Consider the following 25,400-nt stretch of genomic DNA (forward strand, 5'->3'; position numbering starts at 1 on the left):
TGACATATGGACAGAATAAAACAAAGACGTGCAGAGTTGGAGAGGTGACCATGACCACTGAACAGAACAGAGCAGGAGTCAGGAATAATTTATACTGAAGAGTTGAAGAAACAGAAAGCTCTTTGACTAAACGCCTGCTGTTGATAATGCATTAAACATCAATGGTTAAAAAGTAACTAATACTCTGAGAAGTGTTCGAGAAGAACACTTTGTACTTGAAAAATACTTGGAAAGTATCAAAATGCTCAATGCACAGATAAATGCACAGTCTGTATTCAAACAGGGCCTTCAAATGAGCTGTCAGGACTACAGTATGGTTGGGATGTCACACCTGGAAACCCAGTGGGCTGTGCCTGCTCAGGTCTGTGAGAGCGGACCAATCGGAGTAGACTTGGCTATTTGTCAGAGGGGCCTTAAAAAGACAGGCAGTAAACCGAGCGTTCAGAGAGAAGGTGAATAGACATGCTGCAGCTTTGAACAATAACAGAACAATAATGTGTTTCTTTGCATGACAGCATGTTAATCTTTTCTAGCTGACACCAAAAATAAAAATCTGAACCTTAAAATGAGCATTAGATGGGACCTTTAAAATGTCTCAGCAGAAAATATGTTCTTGTCATATACAGCGCAGAGAACAAAACACAAAAAATAAACACAAAATATTCCCTTTATTTTTTTTCCTACCTTAAGACTACACAGGGTCACTGATGTAGCTCTAAGAGGTATCTACATTTGCATTTTATTTACAGCTTACTTTGATGTCTTCATATTTACATGGTCAAAGAGAAGCGCTAAAAACACAGTGTTGAGAACAAACCAAAACTCAAAATGAGTCCAAAACCTTAGAAAAAGATACAGTCTAATGACGCAACAGTTCTCAGTGCAATATTCCACAATGCAAATATCCTTCATTCATATAATGTTGAACATACATATTTTCTTTTGGGAAACGAAACATCACTGAATCAACCAACAGCAGAAAAAAAAAAATAACTGTGTACTGTTTCCTTTAACGTTTGTACAGATTGAGACACTCAATCATGCTCCCACCACCCCTACACACACAAACAGTTCATATTTTGATGGAAAAATGATAAGAAAGTCAAGAGTGTGCAGTGGCTTGGCATAGTTCAAAAAGTACCAGGAGTCAAGTCAATGTCACAATTTCCAAAATAGTCTTGACTCCTCTTGAATTTTCACATAATGACATTTTCAAATGAGCAGAATTGTCCTTTGCGGTCTCCACTGGGGAGGAAACGGACATATGGGAGCTAGAATGTGTCCACGTGTGGTTATTTCCAAGGTTGCCGTGTATAGACGACCTTTAGTCTGTAAACGGGAACTAGTACACCTGCAGGTCTAATGCATTTCAGCCAGCCATGGGACCAAGTGGAGCCCTATTCTGGAGAATGAAAGCACTTTCGTTGCTGACCTGCGGGCAGCCCTTAGGGCAAAGGCAATTTGTATCTTTCATCTCAGCCACAACACAATGCCATCCATCTCAGCAGTCAATATGTTAATGTAGTATGAATCACACTGATGAGACTGTTTTCTTAAGCCATCTTTGTAGTGTCACTTTTTTAAAAATATCCTCACCCCATGCTTTAATTGACCGGACACTGTGGCGAGGAAATACTGACTTAAGCTCACTGAAAAACAAACACTGCCTTTCCTATGCAATCGAGATCAGCAAAACGTAGTCCGTCTAATGAAAAACACAGTAATTGATTTAACTAAACCACCTTTCATAGTTTATTCCATGTGTTGAAACACCCTTAAGTATTGTTCAAGTACAACAATTAACAATAAAAGGGACAATAGTTCACATTTTTTTTTTTAAATTCACATTTGTTATACTGTTAATTCATATAGCTATTTATAAAACAAAACTAAAATGTAATTCAAAACCATTCCTGTAAAATACCTTTTGTTGTTAAATACAGACATTAATTCCACAGTATTTTCTTACAGGGTTGGCTCTTCACTATTTTCATAATCAAGTTGTTTGACCACAGTCAAATAAAAAGGAGCAGAGAGCAAATTTGTTCTGTGTTTTCACTTTCTTCTTTGGAAAAAAAAAAAAACATCCTGTTTAAAAAATAAAACACACACTAAATAAAAAAAAAAAAAGTGACCTCATATCCCTTTGTTGGCTTTACCACACAATTTAAGCTTGATTAAGCAAGTTTTGCAAATGTTGTAGTTCGTAAAGAAGGCCGTCAACATGCACAGTCAGGGTGCAACGAAGCCTTCCGAGCTAAGACCACAGATGAGAATCTACCCTCTTAAAAAAAAAATTACAAGACATCACACAAATGAAGGTGCTTTGACAAGTTCAGCCGGGGTTTTGATGAAGGGCTCTACCGCCAACAGAAATCTCTCTCATTATTTATGGATGACTGGGGCTATGAGGGTTTCAAGTATAAAAAAGAAGTGATTAAAAGAGAAGGAATCTCCTTGGCTGAGGCGCAGAAAAAGGCAGAATGGAGCAAGCTTGTGAATAACAATCTGCAAGTCTGGCAGCAGAGTGAGCCAGTGAACATAATGCATTACCAATACTCCTCTTGGATTCCTTTGAACAGAATCACCAAAAGGAACGAGGAAATGGAGTCACAAAAATAAGTCACAGACATCGCAAATTTTCATCCTCTAGCAGCCGCACTTGAAGGGCAAAGACTGTTAAAGAATCTTCAAAAGGAGAAGGGCACTCTTCTATTAATACAGTGCAACTGATTGCAACCATGTTTTTTTTTTCTTTTTACAGTATATTAAAAACCGAGTTGAGCACAGTCAAAAAAAAAAAAAAAAAAAAAAAAAAAAAGTGGTCATGTACACAACTGTCTTTGGCAAGAAGTCCCATGTCCTACATGTGAGTCAGTCATTCCAGAGCCCCGTGTTCATGTCACCTTCGGCCCATTTCGCTCTGTCTCATGAAATGAATGTTGTTGACACTGTCTGCCAGCTCAGGGTACTGGTCAACTGAGACCACGTAGTATCCGTCATAGCCCTGCACCCGCCCTGAACCCAGGAGCTGCTGCTTCTCTCCCTCAGTCCAGGTTCGCGAGCCCTCCTCTCCGTCCCTCAGTCTCTGGCGCTCCCGGAACCACGCCTGGGCGACAGCCCTCTGCCGGGCCAGCTCCAACACGCGGGCTTTCTCCTCGTCCACACTGCTGCCATAACGTGTATTCAGACACAGTGCGCCGTACTGCAGCTGAATGTCAGTAATGCGCCTAGTCCTCCCATTGAGAACAGTGTTGACCTGAGACACCGTCACATTGACGCCGGTCTCCAGCGTGCGCCGACCCACCGTCATGCCAATGAGCGACAGATCTCCCTCCACTGAGCCCAGTTTGACAAAGTAGTGGGTGTCCATTCCAGCGATAGTGAAGTGGAGGTCTTCAAGGTAGAACGCGTCGTTCAGAACTGCAGCCATTCGGCGCCCGTCCTCATTGGCTAAGCTGATGATGTCAGTGCTGATGCGACCGCCTCTGATAGCAAATTTCACCCCCTTGCCGAAGATGGAGCCGACCGAGGCGAAGATCTTCTCGTCCTCCGTCTGAGGACATCCGGCACTTTTGGCTCTGTAGATCTGGCCGAAACGCTCCAGTTTCACAAAGGCCTTCAGCTGCCTCTGAACTTCACACTGAACGCCAAGCAGAGACTGCAAAACACAAAGACAATACTGTTTAGTCACGCAGCCCCCGCAGCATCTACACAGACTGTAGAATGCATTTTCCATTTGCTTTCAGAGCCAGAAATGGATTTACACAATATCCGTTGATTAGAAGTCTTCTTTCTAGATATTTGCTGTAACTTCTGATTGCCTCACACCTCCGTATGTAACCTTTATCCTCCTCTGCATGAGCACTAAGCAGCACTGTCTGCTTTCTCCCGTTTATCAAACAAAGATTCACACTGCATTACTGATACTTCAAACACTTCAAACTCAATGCTATGACTACAGAGCATAAGCTATTATTTTTTATGTAAATGCTCATGACTGAATGAGGATGATTCCACACCTTCTGTAAAATATCAGTGTGATCGAAATCAAGACTTTTAACACATCAACTAAAAAAAACATGATCAGGGTCTAAAATATGGTGAAAACAGATTTCCTTTAGGAACTGAACACTATTTCCTAATTGTCTGTTGATTCAGGAATTGGAGGCGTAGTAATGAAAGCCTACAGGTTGTATGGAAAAATAATCCATTGATCCCTCATTCTTATTTAATTAAACATATTTCATTAAATTAGGTGTATAAATAATGATGTAATTGCTTAACATTCATGATTAGCGGCAAACCGTGAATCCGCGGTTCTTTGAAGCTGTGAGTGTATCACACATAGTCAAGGTAGGGGCAGAGGTGTTTGTCAGCAAATGCAAATCTCCCTGATCATTTGTGACAGGCATGATATTTTGAAAAAGGGTGAAATTACTGTCTTGTGACAGCCATGCTGAGCCAAATATGAGACAGGAATCAGTTGGTAACGAGTGTATATGCATTATACCTTAAGGGATCAAAGCCCTGAATAGATACCACATTCCCTTTGGAGAAAATTAATACTTTGTCCTAATACTACTTGACAAGAGATACTCCTCAGGAAGAGAGAGGGGATGTTAAAATGAGGAGAGTGATACGAAATGGAAGATGGCCAACACATAGCGAGACTGTTGCCCGGACACGTCTGAGCAGCAGCAAAAAGGCTCTCCAAAAAACTGCGCCTTCGTGCCATTGCTTTAGATAAGAGGCTGTGAGCGTCACATTCAAAGTTCTGCTGACAGTTTCTAATTCTGTCTCTCTGCGCCTCTCTTAGACGGAGGCTACGTGCTGAGGGGCCGGGTGGGGCTGAGGATTACGGAGCGGGCTGCAGTGACCGGCGTATCTGTCTGCTGTTTGACGTGACACCGCATCAGATCCCGCATGAAGAGGAAACACTATGCGGGGGGGAGGGGGGGGGGGGGCAGCTGTGCTGTCGGGCCCCTCGGGAGAGATGGCCCGGGGGGACACTTCACACCATGCCACTCCATGTTTGTTTACCGTGCCAACAGTGTGACCCGGTCAGCTGTCCTGGGGGCGCTGTGGGGGGGAAGAGGGGGCAATGTCCTCCACTTTACAGAAACAGCCACCCGGGACACTCCCAGAAAGGCATCATTCACATAGCATGGGGTGCAATCAGCCTCCAGCACAACCCAGAGTGAGAGATCAAACCTCGTGCAGCACAAACCTAATCTGTCTGGCCCCTCATGGCATTTTTCAATCTGTGTACGGATTCAGCAGCGAGGCAAAATAGAGGGCCTAAATGACGAGAGATAGTCGGCAGGCATACTTTTATCCTGTATGAAATAGAATAAAATGCCAAGTGCGCAGGACGTACCGCATGTAGTTTTAAAGCTATATTTATGCTTCAAAGAGCCCTGCATTTAATTAGGCTGGTCTGGCCATCTGCAGTGAGGATCAACACGCCGTTTACCAGCTCGGCGCACCATTTTTTTCGAAGCAGCGATTCCAGATAAGAATATCATCGCCTCGCCTCGTACACAGCCTAAAGACTAATTATCTCCATCCTTCCTTTTACATATCATTTACACGGCGCACTCCAGAGGTGTGCTGAAGGAAGAGCTCTCTCACAAAAACGAGTAAAACCTTCAAATCTAGGCTAACGTTTCTATTTAAAGCCTCAGTTACATGATTTCTAGAGATATTACAGTGCGCTGTATCATGGGAATTCTTGAATATATACTTGAAAGGCCGGGTATGTGGATGAAAAATTAGCTTTCGACGATATTATTAGTCAAACGGACCTACTTTTATTTAGCGCTTCCAAATGAAGCAAACACAAACAAACTGCAATATAATGGCACGACGTGCTTCCAAGAAACTGATGGTTAAAAATGGAAACAACCGGATGGCTTTGGCTTGCTGTTACTAAAAAGACAGAATCTCACCAATCATACCGAGAGTGATCCCCTCAGCAATTAAACCTATTAAGTCATTTTGAAATGAAAATGATGAAATTGCCTGTTGATTTATGGTTTTTCTGGCATTTGGAAATGTTGATTAAATTGTCAGGTGTGAGGTGACGACTGATTCAGTCAGATCTGCAACTGCATGTCTGCTGATTTATTATTTTTAATCTACGGCACTTTCCATATATACACTCTCGGATATTTGAAATGGAAATAACTGGAGCGCCTTCAATTAGATATTTCCTCTGTTGCAGCTCCTTTGTAGATCGCCACCTTGGGTGAGCTCAGACAGTCTCAGTGGAGTGCGAGGCACAGGCAGCATGCATGAGTCAGTCCCAGGAGGCTTTGACAGTCACCCTCCCAAAGTGGTGTAAGCTAGAAGTAACTGGGATTCTTGCTATCATGGTTTCACACGTTGTATATGACCTGTATAATAACAGTGTGGATTCATGAGTGTCTCATTTCTTGTGTAATTGACTATGGTGTGCCGAAATGCCTCGAGACTGAAATTCCTTTCATGACCTGAAATTTGAATAAAACACACCGGAGCACTTATTCACATGCAATTCTTTTCAGCTAACACTTGAATTCAATGCTATTAATGAGGGTTATGCTGACATTTTATTCAGTGTCACAGGTGGGAAAAAGGTTTGAAATGAAATTCTGAATGATTGTGAATGTGAAATAAAGGTGTCTGCCTTTTGATTTATTTTTCTTTAAAGGACCCCCAAATGTATAGTAAATAATTTTCTTGTTACCAGTTGTAAAATGTGTCCCTCTAGATAGTTTTGTGTGGGCTGACAAGTTTCGGAGATATTGGCTCTGCGGATGTCTGCCGTCTCTTGGATCTAATGGAACTAGATTGCACAAAGCAACATTTTCAACATCTGCAAAAGTCAACATCGGTGTCTTTTTTCCAGAAATCGTGGCCAGATTACTTACAATAATCCACGGTCTTTGGAATGAGCTGTTTTATATAAAAACTATGTTCTCTCTGTATCACTGCACAGAGGAAAGTGTGCATCTACTCATGGAAGAGAGGAAGAAATCCGTAGAAATAAAACTGGTCCTACATGAAACTGCTTGCAACAAGGTCTGTGGATTATCTTCAGTAACCTGGTCATGATTTCCGGAAAGAGACGCTGCTGTTGACAGGGTTCGTACACATTTTTCAAGGTCAAATTCAAGCACTTTTCAAGCACTTTTAAGGGTCATTTTTAAGATTTTCCAGCACCTTATTGCTGTAAATTCCGGTAAAATACGTATATCTAAAGGAATATATATACTTATGATTTTTTTCTTCACTTTTTATCACAATTATGTACATTGTATTATGCTGTAAACATCTAAAATTATATTCTATAATAGCAAAAACTTCAGAAATTAATTATCCAGTCTGATCCCAATTTTGTGAAAGACACAGAGTTATAATGTCAAGCACTTTCAAGCACTTAAACTAAAATCCAAGCACTTTTCAGACCTTGAAAACACAACATTGAAATTCAAGCACTTTCAAGGATTTCAAGCACCCGTACGAACCCTGTGTTGAGTTTTTCAGATGTATTTTATGGTGTTTTGAGCACTACAAGCTGAGTGCCATCTCGCTCCATTATATTTAAGAGAAGGCAGACATCTCTACAGGCAATATCACTCCCACCAAAACAATATAGACGGATAAGGAGCACTATAGATTATAGGAAAAAAAAAAAGTTTTCCGATTTAGGTGCAAACTGTTCCTTTAAATGCTCCAAGTCCAACAGTGGATGGTACTGCAGCATATTCTGACTATCACTGCTGACTCTGTTTATTATTCCCAGTTGCTGCGCCTGCCCATTATGGTTGGCTGAGCAGATCAGAGGTCACAGATTCAGATAACTCTGGCTTGTATCATCTCAGTAGGCCCACAAATGTTTTATAACAACAAATACCCACAGTGTTAAGGTTGCAGCCTGAGTGTCGCTCAACATGAATCTGGCCTCCTGATGGGTGGCATTCACTAGTCCAGCTGTAACCAAACCCAAGACAACAGTGGCCTCTTCAATAATTCAGTTGGGTTGGAGGCATCTTAAAAGGGCTGATAAACGCGGGAATCAGAGCATGTCTACTACTTCTCAGACCTTGGCTAACAGTGTAAGACTGAGATGAAATCAATGGCCAGTGGTGGGGGGAATGGAGAGTGAATTTCCCTAATGGCAGGACAATTACAAGAGCTGTTTAGCCTGACCCCATTCCCCCAAGATGGGGACTAGGGGCAGGGGCCTGGCTCACTGGGTTGTGTTTTGGCCTGATAGCTGGCAGCTCCTCTGGGAGTCTGGCTACACAGAGCATGTCTATTTGCTAATGATGTCGGAGAGGAGGCAAGCTGAGGTAAAAGAAGGTGATCCGTGGCAAGGTGAAAGGTGGGGATATGTGAGAGTGACCGCATTACCTTGGTGCTATCCCACTCCTGTGTCTTGATCTGGGTACGGACTAACTCGTAGGATGGCTCCATGGATTCCGTGTTCGGTTTGCGATAGCCGGGGATGACGTTGTACAGTTGGAAGCCGAAGGTCACCAACCAGCTGTTGACATCTGCAGAAGAGGGATGAAAGCATAAAAACAGTGATTTACATGCACAGCGGTCTTAATAGAAACAATAATTTCTGCCTCTAGAGGAACCATAAAAACACTAGGAATTGATTTGTTCAATTTTAACAGTTGACATTCTGCGGTCAAGTGGCTGTCCCCTTGAAATACTCCTCGCTCAGTCTGAGCACTTGATTTGTTTGGGAAAGTGGACAAGCTGTAATAAACACTTGAGATGGCGGCAATGATTCATGTCCACTCCTGCAGGTGCCACGCTAATGACACACAGCTGGGTCCCAGAAATGCCTGTGACTCTGGAGTGTCTGTGGTGCTGATAATTACATACTGTAATTTCGTGTCATTTTAAAGCAGCCGAGACTTCAACATGAGATATCTTGAAGACTCAGCGGGTTCTTCGGCAATGATTTTTTTTTTTCTAATGAGATGCTGAAAAAGTAGAAAGTGACGTGTCCGGGATTCAAATGCGTGTAATCACGATAATGTGGATCGTCTAATAGCAGCCACCAGCGCTGTGGTTATAGGTGCTCCTGCCAGCCAGTGTGATAAGGTGTTATTAATTCTGAATATCACAGAGAAAGATACATGACTGGAAGCAAAAGCCTGCGTCGTCGGAGCCATTTGTTTCTTGCCCCTTTCAGTGTGTTTGTTATGGACACGGGAATCATTGCTGTGACACTTGGGGGGCAAGTTTGTCACAGATTGGCACTGCCACATTGTGGCACCTGACAAAGCCTTTTTAAATAAGAATTTGTTTGAGGACAATGAAAAGACCCTGATAATTTAGTGAAAGGAATGGAAATGTCAGCGCCATCAATCACAATTGAAGCAGACCCACTACAGTATATCTAACAGTCTGCTTAGCATTCAAATGCCAGTCAGCCCCTAATGGTGGACTGTGAAGCTGAACGCCTTTCTGTTTGGCAGCCGGCTAAATAGCTTTGTTGAACAGAAAGAAATAGAAGCCCGGATTCCACCTGAACAAAAAGTGACTGTTTTTCGGCTCGGTATTGTCTATAGGTAAATGAACAAAGGATAAAACAGAATTAAAAATGGATTATTTGATGGCCAGCATGCGCATTATCACGTAGACATAATGCGGGACGAACATAGAGAATTAAATCTCCCATTTGTGAACGAGATCTGGCTGAAGCTGATTGATTTAACCACAGAGTGTTCACCGAGTATCCTTAACAATGTTGTTTTCCTTCAAGCCAAAGAGGTTGATACAACTGGCCCTGGCTAAGGTTTTCTATGGATCCATTGTGCCTTCCTTCTCCGCTGGGGTGCTTTCACTGCCATTTACCTCCTCCCTACCACAAAGCAACAGAAAACGATGTGATATTTCTGGGAAGGGACCTGAGTGTTCAACAACAGAGGGGGCTTTGCTGTACCAGCATTGTTCCCTTTGAGCACTTTCAAAACGATAGCCACCGGACACGCGCACGCACGTACGCACACACACACACGCACACAGAAAAACAACCTCAGTGTCCCGACGAGGAAGCTCTTAAAAGCCTCTCTAGCACACTGCTTTTCAATTTAATTTTGGCAGCGTCTGCTCCTCCATTTGTGCCTTGTTGTTTAGAATAAAAACACACTGAATGTGACGGAGAAACGCGAAATGAGTATTGTTTGCTAAGCTGCAAACAACAGCCGTTTCGCAGGGTTAAGATATGGTGCACTCTCCACCCCCCCTCCGCACATGTGATTTTACCGCCATAAACAAGTTATATGCATAATTGATCGCTGCAGCAGGACTCGTTTAACATCTGCCAACTCCTATTAATGAACAGTTAATACCTGTAAACAATGCAAATATTTGTGGGGATTATTTAGAGCATGATTTTTCTTACTTTCATTACAGCTTTTAGAGGAATACCTCACAGAAAAATCTTGGTTTTGAGCATCAAATACACACCGCCTAAAGGCTTGAAGTGTCGCCCTGACAAGTCTGCAGCCTGCTACTTTGGAGAAGGATGGAAGCCGTAGTTTTGGAAATCTCTATTGACATTTTGAAGCTTTGTAACACATTTTTTTTATATTTCCCCCCTTTTCTCTGCAAAGGAAGGATAGGGAGGGGGATTTCTTTCATCAAATCCTCGCCGTAAAAAACACGTGTCAAGTGAACTTACCAGTCATGTAGCACTTTATCTCCTCATTGTTGCTGAGGGGATTGTTATTCTTGAACATGTACAAGTTGAATGGCACAATGCGGCGGCTGTTGAGGCGTTTCCAGATGTCATGATCGGGTGTTGTCCAGCGGCCAGCAAGGACATCGTAGTCCCGCCTGCCCATGTGGACCAGTTTACTGAGCGGCTCATACAGGCCCCCCTGGTAGCCGATTATGAGCTGGAAGCTGGGGTTGGTGTCGAGGTAAACTTCCCCGAATGCTGTGTGGAGGACCTGCTTGATCATGAGGCCCGAGCCACTGAAGACAGCTAGAGGGGTGCCTATGTTATCGCAGGCCACATAAAACTCATCCCCGCTGCTAAGCTCCATGGCGAACAGGTGTCCCTGCAGGTCATAGTACAGAGAAGTGATCTCGGAGCTGGAGTGATTGTACATATGGGTGACTCGAGTGGGGCTGGATAAGTCAGCATAGAAGAACTGTAGGTGGTGGCCCATGCTGCTTCTGCTGGACACCCTCCTGCCCAGGCCATCGTAACGGTATTTGATGCTCCAACTGGTTACTTTGTTGTACACCTTAACAAGCAGGCCAGCTGAGTTGTACTCAAAGTAATCGTTCCCTCGCTGCTTGAGGAAGCCATCCTCATCCATCCTGTACTGGACATCTCCCAAGCGAGTAATGCGGTCTCTGATATCGTAGCGTAGCGGGGTTAGGCGTGCGCTGTTTCCAGGGCTGAGAAGGTGCAAGTTGCCGTTCAGGTCGTAGCTGTACCTCCACAGAGGCTTGTCGTTGATGGAGACCACCTGAAGTTGACCATCGGCGTCGTACTCGTAGGTGTAGCGCGTGGTGTTGGCATAAGGCCCGACCTTTAGCTCCTTCGCCACCACTCGCCCCATGTTGTCATACTGCACCATCATCCAGTACATGAGCGAGCGGAAAATCTCATATTGGACCTCCTTCACCCGCCCATAGGCGTCAAAGTGTTTGGTGTGGGTCATCACTGCAGTGGTGATAATTTGATTTATGTCATAATAGATCACGCCAAATTTGCCGAACTGTTCCGTTTTGCCAGACACATCGTCGTAGCGGTACAAGTCGATTGGCAGCGGCGTTTCATTGATGACAGCCTGCATGCTCGTGACTCGGAAGCTGTTGTCGTACACATAGTCAAATCGGGCGTTGACCATGCCTTCTTCGCTGAATCTGAAAATCTGCCTGTCGATCAGTGGGCCAATCTGACGGTAGCGGATGGTGCAGGTAAAGCCCTCGCTCTGCAGGTTGACCGTCTTCAGCATGCCTGCCACCTCGTCGTAGGAGAAACCGATGCGTGTGGTGTCGTAGAGGATCTCCAGCAGCTTGGCAAGCTTGCCATATTTGTAGATGATCCTGCGGCCCGTGCCCAGGTAGGTGGTCTGCAGCAACTGGCCGTCCTCGCTGTAGTCTTGGAGCACTGAAGCGTTCCCTTCAGGGGGCCGGTAGGTATTTCTGTAGTAGCCAATGGAGCGGGAGGTCTCTAGTGTCTGCCGTGCCACGTTGGGCATGGTCACAGAGGACAGTCGGTCGTTTTTGTCAAATTCAAAGATATACTGCCTCTGGCTGTAGAGCAGCAGTACCATGGACTGTAAAGAGAAAAGGAAACAGTCAGTCAGTCTTGACATGATATAATGTATTTGATAGATTTGCCCGTTGCATAAATGGGCGGTTTCACAAAATGATATACAAGCTTAAAATAAAAATATGGTGTTATTGACAAAAAAGCATTACTTTATCACCAGTTATTACAATTAGATAGCCAACAAAAGACAAAAAGTTGATTTGAATCTATTCCTTGCATAACCCACACACTGTGACGACATACTTTCACTTAAAAGACAGTGGTATACCACAAAAGGACAAGCAAAATGTCAAAAGATACGACACATTATGCATGCAAGTCTGATTCAGACCGAATCTAATTCCCATCTGAAAGTGGAGTATGTGATATTCCTGTGACATTAAGATTTCCTTCAGAGATGATTTCACAAACATGCTGCTTCTTGTTTCTCATTTGTGAGATCTTTTGATCCAAACAGTAAGAGGCAGCGGAATTTTTCACAACTCTGCAAATCAAAAAAAAAAAAATCTCCATTCACGCCCTTCTTGCACCAATAAATGAGTGTTTGAATCAGTTCTAAGGCTGCCAGCACTTAGAGGTCGTTGAAAAGGGACGATAGACTATTAACAAGGTTATTGGCTGCCATTTTCATATTACACATCTAAGCTGGGGAATCGCAGCTCTTCGCCTTCTCCACAACAGTCTCGCCTTGAGTTAGTGAGTCGAAAGAGACGGTTCACTCTGTTCTTCTCTTCAGAGCTATTTCAGGTTGAGCTTTGCTGTCAGACTACGGTTACAAAGTATAACGTCTGCAGCGCAGCAGACAGGTTTTAATTACATTTCTGCTGATATCTGTGCCACAGCCTGATAAAGCAGCACAAACACTGCCGCAGTATTACAAGTTAACTTTTAACTTCTGTCTAAAATCTCCTGTCAAGGTTCTTACACAAACATACCTTCAGAATGTATCTGTACAACAGGTCCCTACAAATTCTGCATTCACGTGGATTCAGGCAGACGGCCAACCGGTTTTCATTTCAGTGGACGAGAGCACGATGGTCAAATTAGGTGAGGCCGTCAGAGAAAAGCGGCAACACTAATGTAACAGTGAGTTAAACTTCTTGCCATCCTTGTTGATTTAATGTACAGTAGGATGTTACATATCTGCCTCATACATGGACAAAACATGGATGATCAAGACAACTAGAAGCCAATTATTTGTACTTGTTCCCCTCTTCTTCAAATATTTATGTCTGAAATGAATCATTTGACATAACATTTAGGTGGTAATTTATGTTTTGGAGGAATTCATGTTAAAGTTTACAGTAGAATATTGAGAGAATGCAGCATTTTATAGTTTCATGTATTACTAGAATAATTACATACGACACCATCAGTGAAAAGATTGGCTATTTCTATATGCTTGTTATTTGCTTTGCTGGTGGTCCAATACAACGTCACCACTGCAACATATCGTCACGTGTGTTTTGTTTTGCCTTCCTGCCAGTCCTGAAAGTTTGTTTTGTTCCATCCAGGTGGTGTTTGCCTGTATCCATGTGAATGCAGCAATGTACACCATTTATTCATCATTACAGCAACAATACATACCTTCTCAAGGTAAGTGTAGCTCCATGATTTGCCATCAGCAAATATCTGAGAGGTGATTCTGCCATTCTGGTCATACTCCATGCGTACAGACATGGTGCCTCTTTGGATACCTGCCACATGCCCCCCAGAGGAATAGGTGACATTGACTCCATTCAGACGACTGCTTGGTGCCCACAGAGTGGGCCGCCCAGCATGGTCATAGTGGATCCGTAATGTAAACTTCCTGTGGTCATCATAGACCTTCTCTGTCCTGGTGATTCGGTCAAAATCCAGCGATAGCAAGTTCCTGTTATGAACCTATAGGAGAGAATGCAAGGTGTCAGGAACATTCAATTTGACCACAGCTAATCCACTGAGAGGGAATAAACATGTTTGGAAGTTTAAAATGATTCAGAGGAATTGGTGCATTGCCCTTCTGAGGTGGCGCCTTATGAGGAGAGCTTTAATCACAAAGTGATTATTTCATACTCTTCCTTTCTCAGCTTTTAATTACAACAGAGGAGCTGTATCTCAGGACTGCAGGAGCCATTGAAGTGATGAAATTATAAGAATTACCATATTTCTTTGTTTGTGTAAAAATTCAGCACAGTCTTAGTGGGAGTTGCCTATTCATGCAAGAAACATTAGAGCCACATTGATCATTAAATTCATTTTCGCTGCTTACTGAAAAGAATTACCAGGCGGAGATGACTCTCATTTTATTTAGCCATTTCCGTAAATTGGAAAAGAGGAGAAAAAATCAATTCTTCTCCTGGGTGACTCAGGACATTGTTTAAATGACACTTCACGTTTTTTTTTTTGCCTCTTTTGAATGCATGAGGCTGCACACAGTGACCCATGGCTACACTGTGATCAGAGCAGAGAGACACTGCTCTGAAGCGTGTTAATCCTTCAGGCCATGTTCAGGTCGGCCCAGAGTCCGACATGCTACCAAGCTTAACTGCGGAGGCAGCTCCTGTGCTGTCGACAAAAAGATCAACCAACAGGCCGAACATTATGTTTCTCGGTCAGCAGCCTGTATAAGCAGAAGCTACAGAGGAAAAATAAATCAAGAGGAGAAAATGGCCTTAAGTTGTAAGTAAGAGGAAATCTCCATCCAATCCCTAAATGGAGGATTTGGAAAATGTGGTTGTACTTTGATATTATACCATGGTCTGGGTGAATACTGAATTCTGATTGGCTGCAAGGTGTCCAAACAGACACCTGCCTGTTCCAGCGTTCTAAAATCTCCTCTTGCAGAGTCCTGCCTAAAGTTTGTCTTATTTTCTGGAGTAGAGAAAACGTTTAGATTAGTCAAACCCTCAGGCGACAACACAACACAACTCGTGAAAATCTACATTAATGTATTTTTTTTGATGGGTGTTTTTTGACAGGTGACCATGGTATAAGTGGGATAATGATCTCCGAGGTGTCCATTATCAAAAATCAATAGACTCCATGGAGGCAACCATCCAACAGACTCCATAAATTCCTGATAATGGACACCACACCAGACATTATACCTGATGAAATTAAAACTATACCCTCCTGTTTCTGTATTATTTAACATGTTTCTTTTCTCACTGATGTACATAGTAGCTGTTCAGATATGCAACCATTTAGCTTGTTAAAACGCTTGGCAAGACTTAAAAAACATCATAGCTCAGAGAGCTGCTTCTGGCTTCTTTCCAGACACATTTCACAGAGCAGGTCGCAGGGGGGCTTGCTGAGAAGCCTCACTTTTTCAATCTCACATTGAGAAAAGCATGCTTAGGTCTCTCATCTGTGAAGGGACAATTACACCAGAGGCAATTAATGTCACTGATACCTAATTGAGAGGATTACTTTAAACTAAAAGCAACAGATTCATGAGGAGCACAATTCAATGAAGGTTTTGAGCAACACAAGCAATTTGAGCCTCAAGACTGATGGTAGGGGTCCTCCAGTGGAGCTAGAGATAAGAACAGGGAGTCCACATGTGTTGTTTTGTCTCTACTTTCACTTACTGTCATTGAAAGTGTCAGATCTCGCTAACAAATGCGAAATTGCTACTGCGCTTTGTCAGTGATTTGTTAAACTACCTAGGTTTTTACAGATTCAGTAAGAAACTGGAACTGAGACCGCTGCTGCTCTGGCCCTGTCTTCACCACTGGAGTCAGAGTCTTTCACAGGCAGCAGAGGTGCTGCTGCCTGGCCAAAAAGATTGTATTGAGATTGCTCCCAACAGGCAATAAGATATAAGTGAGAGAGAAAGTTCCTCATGCCAGGATCTGGTTCGCCAAAGACTCAACAAGGTGGAAAAAACCTCTTACAGCAGAGATCCCAAGATCCCATGAGAGTGAAAACCCACTCAAGAGGAATTATTTTAAATTGGACATTGCCTCTAAAAGGAAATTCTCAAAGACGTGCAGAAGAAGAAGAGATGTGTAGCGACAGAACAGGGACTGTAACAGCACATTAGACCTTCAATGTTACATTTTTAAAACCGTCCCCGACATCAAACATCACAACATCTGATCTCTCAATCATCATCAATGACTTCTGTGTCAAATGACAATCTCAATGAGTCAGTTCACAAGTGGAAATGCCTTTCATCCCCCCTCATGATTAATTCAACCATTACTCTGTTGTCTTCAATAACACCAGTCATGTCTATTCTCGCATTGCAATCAAATAAAACAAGTTCCATCTTTTCATGTGTTGCCTCGTTTGAACAAACAGCCCTACATTATAAGACACTATGATGGTACTAAAATGCTAATATAGAGATCTAATTTTTTTAATTCCACGCGGAAGTTTGTGGAAGATTCTTGCTACGGCGGAGTGGCGGCCACAAGCACCCTCTCATGAATGTGCATGCACACACTACTCAGTCTAAAAGGAGGCTTTAGAAAGAAACAGTTGCTGTGGCGTCCGCGGCATAAATCATGAAAACATAAACCATAAATCATACAGGATGTGTGCGGCTGGAAGGGGGCGAGCCCAAGTGGCACGTGTCACTGTGAATTGGGTAAAGCAGCGATCCGTTTAAACCGTAGGACACGAGCAGCACAACACAACAGGCACATGCGCGTGTCATGTCCGCAAAATAAACACCGACACGAACGCAAACATCGGAATGGGTTGTTGCCCGTACACTTTTGCATCTTCGCTGATACCGAGCACAAGAAAGGCTCGGACGTCAGAGCCAGACAGTTGTCTCTCTTGCTCCGTTCCTCACGCATCCCTCTGTTCTGTATTCGAGACGCTCCCCCCCCCCTCCTCCTCCTCGCTGCCACACACTCATCCAACCACCCACGTAATATCACTTGACATGCCACTCAAGGTCGCTCAATGATTCCAGCTCTGTTCATCCCCTCTGTTCTTGCCATTAGGCTGCTCCCATTTCCTATCTCACCCCCGGGGCCATTGTCTGTAACATACATTAGAAGCTTTCACTTCCAGAGGGACAACAGGGCCTTTAAATGAACAGCCACTGACAGACAAAGTGGCACCTCCCCATTAGCTGTGTCGCCTCCCAGAGAATGTGGAAGACGACTTAACCAAAGTTGTTGTTTGCCTTGCAAAGCCAAGACAAGAAACACTGCAAGCCAATCAATCAAGATACATTTTTTTTTTTTATAGATGCTCCCCGTGTTAATGGGAAATTCCACTGGGCCACTCTAGATGCTTTATGGACAAACATTCTGTGTTTATCTCATTACGAACAAGGACCTGTTGATAATCCGTGTCATTTTTGCAAGGTAAGGTTAACACACTAACATCTGGCTTCTGTCTCTAATCTGCATTCACTCCCACATCAAATGACTGTGCAGTTGTCACTGGTGTTGAACAACTCCAGCGCTCAGTTAAGACAACTGACTTGTTAATTAATACTTGTTCATCCATCTCTGTTCTATTTCTGTGCTCAGCTCTCAAATGTTGTTCAGCTGGCTCCGAGTTTGAAAGTAACACTGAAGTAAAAAGACGATAACCAGTAACCACTGTTATGTTGTCAGTGGCTGCTGTGTTACTACCCTGTGCATTTCTGACGCTCAACATCTCAAGATGAGACAGAAGTGTGACGTTTCCCTCCTTATCTACTTCCAATCATCAGCGTCGGGAAAAACGATGTGTCTAATTCAGAATGTTATGGATTAAGACTTTTAGAACAAGCCGTGTGGTCTTGTGGATGCAGTCTGATGAGGTCTGCTGCTTTTCTACTGTTCCCTGTGTCTCAGGAAAACTAATTTTAGTCAGTTGCCTGATTTTAGCGGCATATCTCTATATAGCTCTCTTTTACAGACTTTTCTCACCCAAATACTATATAATATATGATAATCAATGTGCACAAGACAGAGTAAATCTATTTTGAACTTCAAAACTAGACTTTGGCTGTGTTGGTGCTTGCGTGCTGCCATACGTAGGAGTGAGAACAATGCATATGATACACAAAGTCAAATTTGACCAACACATCCATGAGTCCGAATGCCTATCAGATACAAATACCCTGCACAATAATACGAGGCGCAATTTCTATCTCAGTTTTAATTTTATGCTAGATTAAAAAAAAGCAGCACTTTATGTCATTCATGTTAAAAGGTATTCTACGAGGAAGGGTGCATTGCAGAGTAGTGTCCGCCTTGGACACCACTCTGCAAATGGAGGGATCTAAGCTTCGAGTTTTGTTGACACAGGGTTGTTATCTGTTAGCCTGCGCCGCAAACTCACACTGAGGAATGCAGAAGTCTGCCAGTCAAGGCTAAACTGCCGCGTGAGTGCAGCCACATAAAGGAGGTAGCTGAAATTCAATTCAAATTCAAGATAGAAAATTCTTCTCACACCCGTCCTTCCTTGAACAGTCTCTCCTTTGTGAGTACCAGTCACTTTTAGCAATGTGGCATGCTTACCCTTAACCTGCGTCCATACACAGTGACTTGGCCACGAGCCTGCTCCTTCCTCTGTCTCCACTCCACCAAGTTAAGGCCATTATCGATGGCCAGGGTTACGTTCCTCTTGCTGACTGTGGGGATGACTGTGCCGGCCAGTAGGTGGGGCTCGGTGTGCAGGGACACCTCCATACCATTGGCCAAGACTAGCCGCAGCGAGCCATCCAGACCAATGAAATAGCTGTTCCGGACTTGATCTGTGCATGTAGAGAGGGCATAGGAGGAAACGGTTATGATTAGGATTAGAGTAACAGAAACAATCAGCGCTTCTTGTAGCTGATGTAAGAGGACTTAATCTTAGTATTCATCTCGGTGAGACACAAACATAATGACCTAAAATGGCTGCTCAGCGGAAAAAGAAAGCCTTTAGCGGCAGTATTTAACTGAACCCCCGCGATAATGTTGGGGACTGTGACAACAAAGATCAATAGCGAGAGGTTTCACAGCGCCAGTAAAGTAAAGTTTTACAGCTGTTGCAGCAGCCTCGAGGATACGGGGGAATGAAAACTATCAAAGCTGCTAACTTGCCTGTGGCCACAGAGAAGGCGGGGTGAACACACACATGCACGCGCACGCACACACACACACACACACACTCATTCACAAGGGATAAATCTGAGCCTGTCTGTTACTGTCCCTAGGTGACGACAGCCTGTGTACCAGCTCCAGACCAGTGACTAATGTTTCCACTGAGCATCTCTTGTACATTCATCAGAGAATGCCTCCTTCTCGCCTCCTGTCAGCAGACTGACAGGCACCAGGATTAATATTATTCTCATTAAGAGCAGTTGGAAATTAATGGCCTGTCAAACACTATGATAATGAGTTGACTTCATTTAACAGAAAAAAAAAAAAAAAAAATCAAAACATACACTGTCATTTCCCCATGTTAACATGTCATGGTGAGGTGGACGCGAGGATTTCTTCATTTGCACAGAGAACAACAATACACATTGTGTGGAGAAAATTGAGAGATTGAGTTTTGTGTCCTTTTTTTCTTTCGCACAGACATGAGATATGTGCAGGGGAGGCAGGGCTGACCTCGCACTGGCCGTTATGTCTCTCCATCACACAGACACTTCAGGGGTTGACCAAAAGCCTCTGGGGCAGACCCCACCTAGAGGAGGCCTCCGAGACCAGCTGAAGATGATAATACAGCTGAACTGGGGAGCTCAGGGTGATGTATGCATACCAGGGGAGGATATTTGCCTTGGACTGACAGTAAAGGAGGTTGTAGTCTGCTTAAAAACAAAATGAATGATGGAACATTACACCTGACCATCATTTTCAGTTATCAGTTACAAATAAGGATGATGCCTTACTCAGTCATAAAGGCTTCTGGCTCCATAGAGGTAAGTGAGTACGTAATCCACACTCAGTGCAATATCCTTATCTATTTACAATTTCAGACTTGCATCTCTATTTCATGACTTGAACTGTTTTTCAACTCACTGAAGGTATAACGTATACTCAAATTTGACTTGTGTGTTTTTGGTGATATTTGATATATGTTATCATCTCTTGAAGACGTCTGATTGGAGTTGCGTCTACAATTTGAAAGACGATTACAAAAGACCTCGCTTGAACCTCAAAGCTATCAGCCTCACATAACGACAACACGATGAACAACCCCGAGGCGTGCTGAAGACAAACACACCAGATGACCAGGAAGGAATCTTGAAGGTGGTGCATTCGCGTGTTATGTGATCACCCAGTTGCAAGCTTACAAAGCAGACAATAGTGAATTAATTAACAGCAGAGTTCCTGGCGCCACGCTTCTCACAAGCAGATGTCTAGGACAAGGTCACAACATGGAGGTGAGCAGTCCACTGAGCAACAGTGAGTAACCAGAGATTGTCATCTTCTCTTTCAGACACAGCTTTGTAGTGAGTAGGGAGGGCCAGGGCGAAGGATCCATTTAATTCCGGGGTGTAGGAGGGCTGTCTTTTAAAAATGGATGCGGGTCCAGAAAGTTCAAAGCCATCAACGGGTAATCAATGAAGCAATTGGTCAGGTACTAAACAGGATATAAGAATGCCAAAATGTGTGAGACAAATCAAGTGGATGAAGCCACGACATCAGTCTGCCCGCCGCCTTCATCTTTCTCACTCATTTCCTAAACCTGGAGGATCTCGTACAGCCACCAGCATCGTGCTTTATAAATGATGTTTTCTGACAGAAACTCAATATATGCTTCCATTGTGGTAAATCGGAGTTGCACAACACATTTTATTAAAACAACTGAAGACCAATAAATACTCCTGCGAGTGCGCTCTGTACTGAAGGAGCGAGACATTACATCTTATTCATCTTATTATAAAGGTCAGCTCACCTGCATCATAAAACCTTATATTTAATTAACCCCTTGATGAAGTTTTGGTTTTATTTTCCCATGGTTTTTTTTTTTTTTTTTTTTACAATATTTTTACCTCAAACATTCTCAGTCTCCACCTCAGTAGAGTAAGAATGTGGTGAATGGAATGTCCTGGTTATTCATGATAATCCAGACTTCACTATTAACAGTTTTCATGGGAACTATCAACAAAGTAGTCCTGTGAAAACTGTTGGTAAGCTCACATGGCAACAGCCCACATTACCCCTTCAAGGGCAACAACTAACAATTATTGTCCTTAATGATACATCTGATTATTATTATCATTAAAAAAAAAAAAAAGCTCATCTCAATTTTCCAGAGCCCAAAGTGACATCATCAAAATGTTTCTTTGGTCCAACCAATGGTCCAAAATCCAAAGACTCTTCATTTACTGTCATAAATGACAAAGCAAATGCAATTCCTTACATTTAAGAAGCTGGAACCAGCACAGATGGTAATTAATTTTCTTCTAATCGACTACTTGGTAATTGAATAACTGCTGCAGCGCTGACTCCTTCAGGCTGAGCACAGAGATCTTACCAGAGCTCTTTGAATCACTTATTGTCTGGTCCCATACCTAACACTAGTTTGTCTTAGAACATCCAACAAGGAGCTACTGCCCCCGACAACACAGCATCCGGAAGTAGAAGGACACAAAAAGTATATTTAACTTTTAGAGATCTCTGTCAAAATATGTGTCTTTGAGCATATGAGGATACCTGAGAATCCCTTCTACAAGTTTAATGTCTCCAACCCCGATTCCAGAAAATGTTGGGACACTGTGTTCCTGAGCACATGTAGAAATACCCTTTATACAATCATGTGTTTCAAAATAGAGACCCATCCTTGCTTGTGAAGACTGAGCCTTTCGAGGATGCCCCTTTCAGCCCCAATCTTAAAATCACCTGTTACCAATGAACCCATTTTCCTGTGGAATGTTCCATGTGATTTTGGAACGTTACACAACTTTCCCAGGCTTCTGTTGCCCCTGTCCCAATTAGTTTGAAATGTGTTGCTGGCATCAACTTCAGAATAAGAACTTCTTACAATTTATGAGGTGAACAAGTACCAAACAGGGGTTCTTATGTATAAAGTAATCTGCCTTCCTGCATCTCTACTTATTTTTTTTCCAAGCTATTTTGAGTTTAACTCACATTATCATACACATTCTACAAGAAGAAAGAATGATTTACATATTCCTTTCGGTAGGACCTCTGTTGCTAAATTCTCATTTGTCTATCAAGGTGCAGTGCTGTGGAATGATATAAAACATTTTTTAGAATCTAGTTTCTCTATAAATACATTTAAAACCAAGTTCAAACAATACCTACAGACCTAGTCACATCTTTGCATCATTTGGGTTTTAATTGAAATGAATCATCAATTTTATGGATATTTTCTGATGTTGTTTATTGTGTTTTTTTCTTTTTTTTTTTTTCCCTTTTTTCTTTTTCTTTTCTTTTCTTTCTTTTCTATTGATTGATTTGTTTTAGTGATTTTGTATTGAGGGGGAGGATTTTATATAAGCCCTTTGGGTTTCTTTTCCTCTCCTGCACAATTATTTGTCTTTGTATTATTAAACAGAATTCTTGTTTTATCATTGTGCATATAAAATAAATAAAATAAATAAAATAAGTATATATTCACAAAAATTAATGAAGCTGATGATGTACAACATTAAATATATTGTCTTAGTGATGTTTACTGAGTACTGAGCAGCAAATTATCACATTCTGCGACTTGCGTTTCGAACAGCGTCCCAACTTTCTTGGAGTTAAGGTTGCAAACAAATAAAAATGAAAGTTTGCAGAATGCAGATCCTATTTATGATATTATATATCAGCAGTTGAGCACCATTAACACAAAGATTTTGTTGCTGAAGTGAAGTTAAAGCTTTTGGCACTGCATGGACACAAAATACCTTAAAAATCACATGCCCCACTTGTGAGCTTCAGTAAAAGACACTCACCCTGCATGAGGGTGTAGAAGGTGCCAGAGGCTGACAGGTTGGTGGTGACGGTGATATCCTCTTTGTTGGAGCCCTCTGTCTGGATGCGGACTGAGCTGTCGGCGTCTGTGCGATAGCTGCTCACTCGGCCCGTGGGGTAAGTGACGTTAGTCAGACGCCCGTAACTGTCGTACCTACAAAGAAATACATTGATGTGACTCAAAAAAGGCAAAGAGGGGCATGTCATCTTAAACTGCGTGTAAACAGTAACTACAGCTGAATCATAAACAGTGTTGAGGCAGGAAAAATGTACTGAGCCTTGTTGAGATGTGTTGAATCAGAAGGAAGCAAACAGAATCATAAATGCAGGTCAGGTATGCATCAATGCATGTAGGTGCATAAATGTGCCTAATGAGTTGCACTGTCATCTCGGATTCGCCGTAATTGTGAGTTGCTGTCGAGGATAAACCGTTCTGGTGGTAATTATAAGTAGGTATTGGGAGTGTTTGTAGAGTCCGATATTTCCCACTTGGTATCACAAATTGTGGAAATGTGTCGACACAGGCAGTAAACACAGCAGCAAATCCATGGATGTTGGCAGCCTCAGGTAATAAAACTCAGAAGTATCAGCTTTGATCACTGGAGCACAATCACCACAACTTCGACAAGGTGTCTGATGTCTGCTGCAGTTCCCTGTTCATGAACTAGGCGGGTACACCAACAAGTTCAATAAGTTTGGAGTTATCTAGCTCTTCCAACAGGATGACAATGTGACATTAATATAAATGCGCCTCAGTTTGTGACTTCACGGCAGAGGCACACAATGGAAAAAAAAAACCAAAACACAACTATTGACACGGAAAAACCGTCGTGGCCAAGACGAGCAAGCGCACACCTTTTTGCATTTGGAAAACTGCTTATTAGCTTAAAAGATTAGTGATATCACCTAATCTCATTATACAGTCTATGAAATAGGAGCACTGAGGTGCGAATCCTTGGAGAGATGCAGCATCTCCCTAGCCTACAAATCAGTCAGTTCATCACATACAGGAACATGAGTGGCCAGATTGTTTCATTTCGTTCAGAGAGCACATCAGCATAGAACAATTTGAAATCTTTCAGATTGCCAGTGTTCCAGAATGGGAGTGAGTGAACGGTACATTACTTAGGATGAAGACTTTTATCTGCGTGCTGAATACAGATTGGAAAGCCCTCTACAATGTTGCTGCCTGCCATAATAAAGCCTCTAATAAATGAGATGGCGGGTGCTGGTTTACGGATATTTCCTCAGTGCTGCCATCTCAAATATCCAATATGGAGAGGAAGAGTGGGAGAGGAATCATCTCCCAGCGATAAATGTTATCTGATCTCAACTGTACTAGAGACTAGGATTCGTAGATACATTTCAACCTTTTCACTTCAGGAAATACTAAATAGCAGAGTAATTTATGTCTAAGCATTTGATTTCTTTTGATACTGCTCACATTTCATTACCAGGATTTTCCCCTTGTGTTCGTAATACAGGCAATGAAAGCACCAGAAGTTACACGCTCTCTGCACAGTACCACTTTTAACTGTTCAATTCACTGGACAAAGAGACTCTTCCTGTTTGCCTTCACCTCTGCACAAAAGACAGAGTCCACAAGACAGAAATCTCATTCTATAGCGACGCTGCGCGCCCCAGCTTGATCACTGACCCAAACTCTCTCCGTCTCAATTAGGGCTTTGAGCTAGCGCCATTCCTTGGGCTTCACCGCTGAGCTCTAATGGCTCTTCCCTGCTTCAACTCAGCTGCCTATTAGCTTGCTTTCTGTGGACAAGGGGGGGCATGCGGGGGCAGGGTGCTCAGCAGAAGGAGAGGACTGCTTTCCCCCTGAATGGCCAAGAGTCCGTTTGGATCGCATCACCTCTGTGTCACATGCTAGCTCTATGACCTTTCACGCTGGGGCCCAACAATAGGCCAGACACTTCGCATCAGCGTCCCCTCCAGCATACCTAACCCCAGTTTTGTGAGTTATTCTCATATTTTCACTTCCTCTTGCTGCCTGAGAGTTTCGGAAAATGTGACTGGTGTCTGTGGAGATGATCTAAAGGCAACAGCCATGTCTTCCCTTCCATATACAGTTGTATGACATGATTAAGCCGCTGTTATTGGTGTATTTAATCTGCGCAGTAACATTTGCTGGAACCCAGAGGCTTGAGCACATTTGTTACTAAATGAATTACTGCCCCGTTAATTGGACGATAGGAGAAATATCAGGAATCCTCCAGACTGCAACACGA

General features: G+C 42.9%; 1 protein-coding gene across 15 annotated transcripts in view; it reads right to left on the bottom strand.

The window, feature by feature from the left end:
- Nucleotides 1–649: 649 nt before the first annotated feature.
- The window catches only part of tenm4 (teneurin transmembrane protein 4), a 157,060-nt gene continuing 132,309 nt past the window's right edge, over nucleotides 650–25,400 (bottom strand). For all 15 annotated transcript variants that reach the window (XM_030396579.1, XM_030396680.1, XM_030396665.1 and 12 more), the window contains 6 exons: nucleotides 23,139–23,311; nucleotides 18,757–18,992; nucleotides 13,889–14,185; nucleotides 10,691–12,305; nucleotides 8,401–8,543; nucleotides 650–3,661 (listed from right to left, as the gene is read on the bottom strand). In XM_030396579.1, coding sequence (XP_030252439.1) covers nucleotides 2,903–3,661; nucleotides 8,401–8,543; nucleotides 10,691–12,305; nucleotides 13,889–14,185; nucleotides 18,757–18,992; nucleotides 23,139–23,311 — 3,223 coding nt within the window. In that variant the 3' untranslated portion in view covers nucleotides 650–2,902. The remainder of the gene's footprint in view (nucleotides 3,662–8,400; nucleotides 8,544–10,690; nucleotides 12,306–13,888; nucleotides 14,186–18,756; nucleotides 18,993–23,138; nucleotides 23,312–25,400) is intronic.

This window comes from Sparus aurata, chromosome 2 (assembly GCF_900880675.1).
Source record: "Sparus aurata chromosome 2, fSpaAur1.1, whole genome shotgun sequence".
Classification (NCBI taxonomy): Eukaryota; Metazoa; Chordata; class Actinopteri; order Spariformes; family Sparidae; genus Sparus; species Sparus aurata.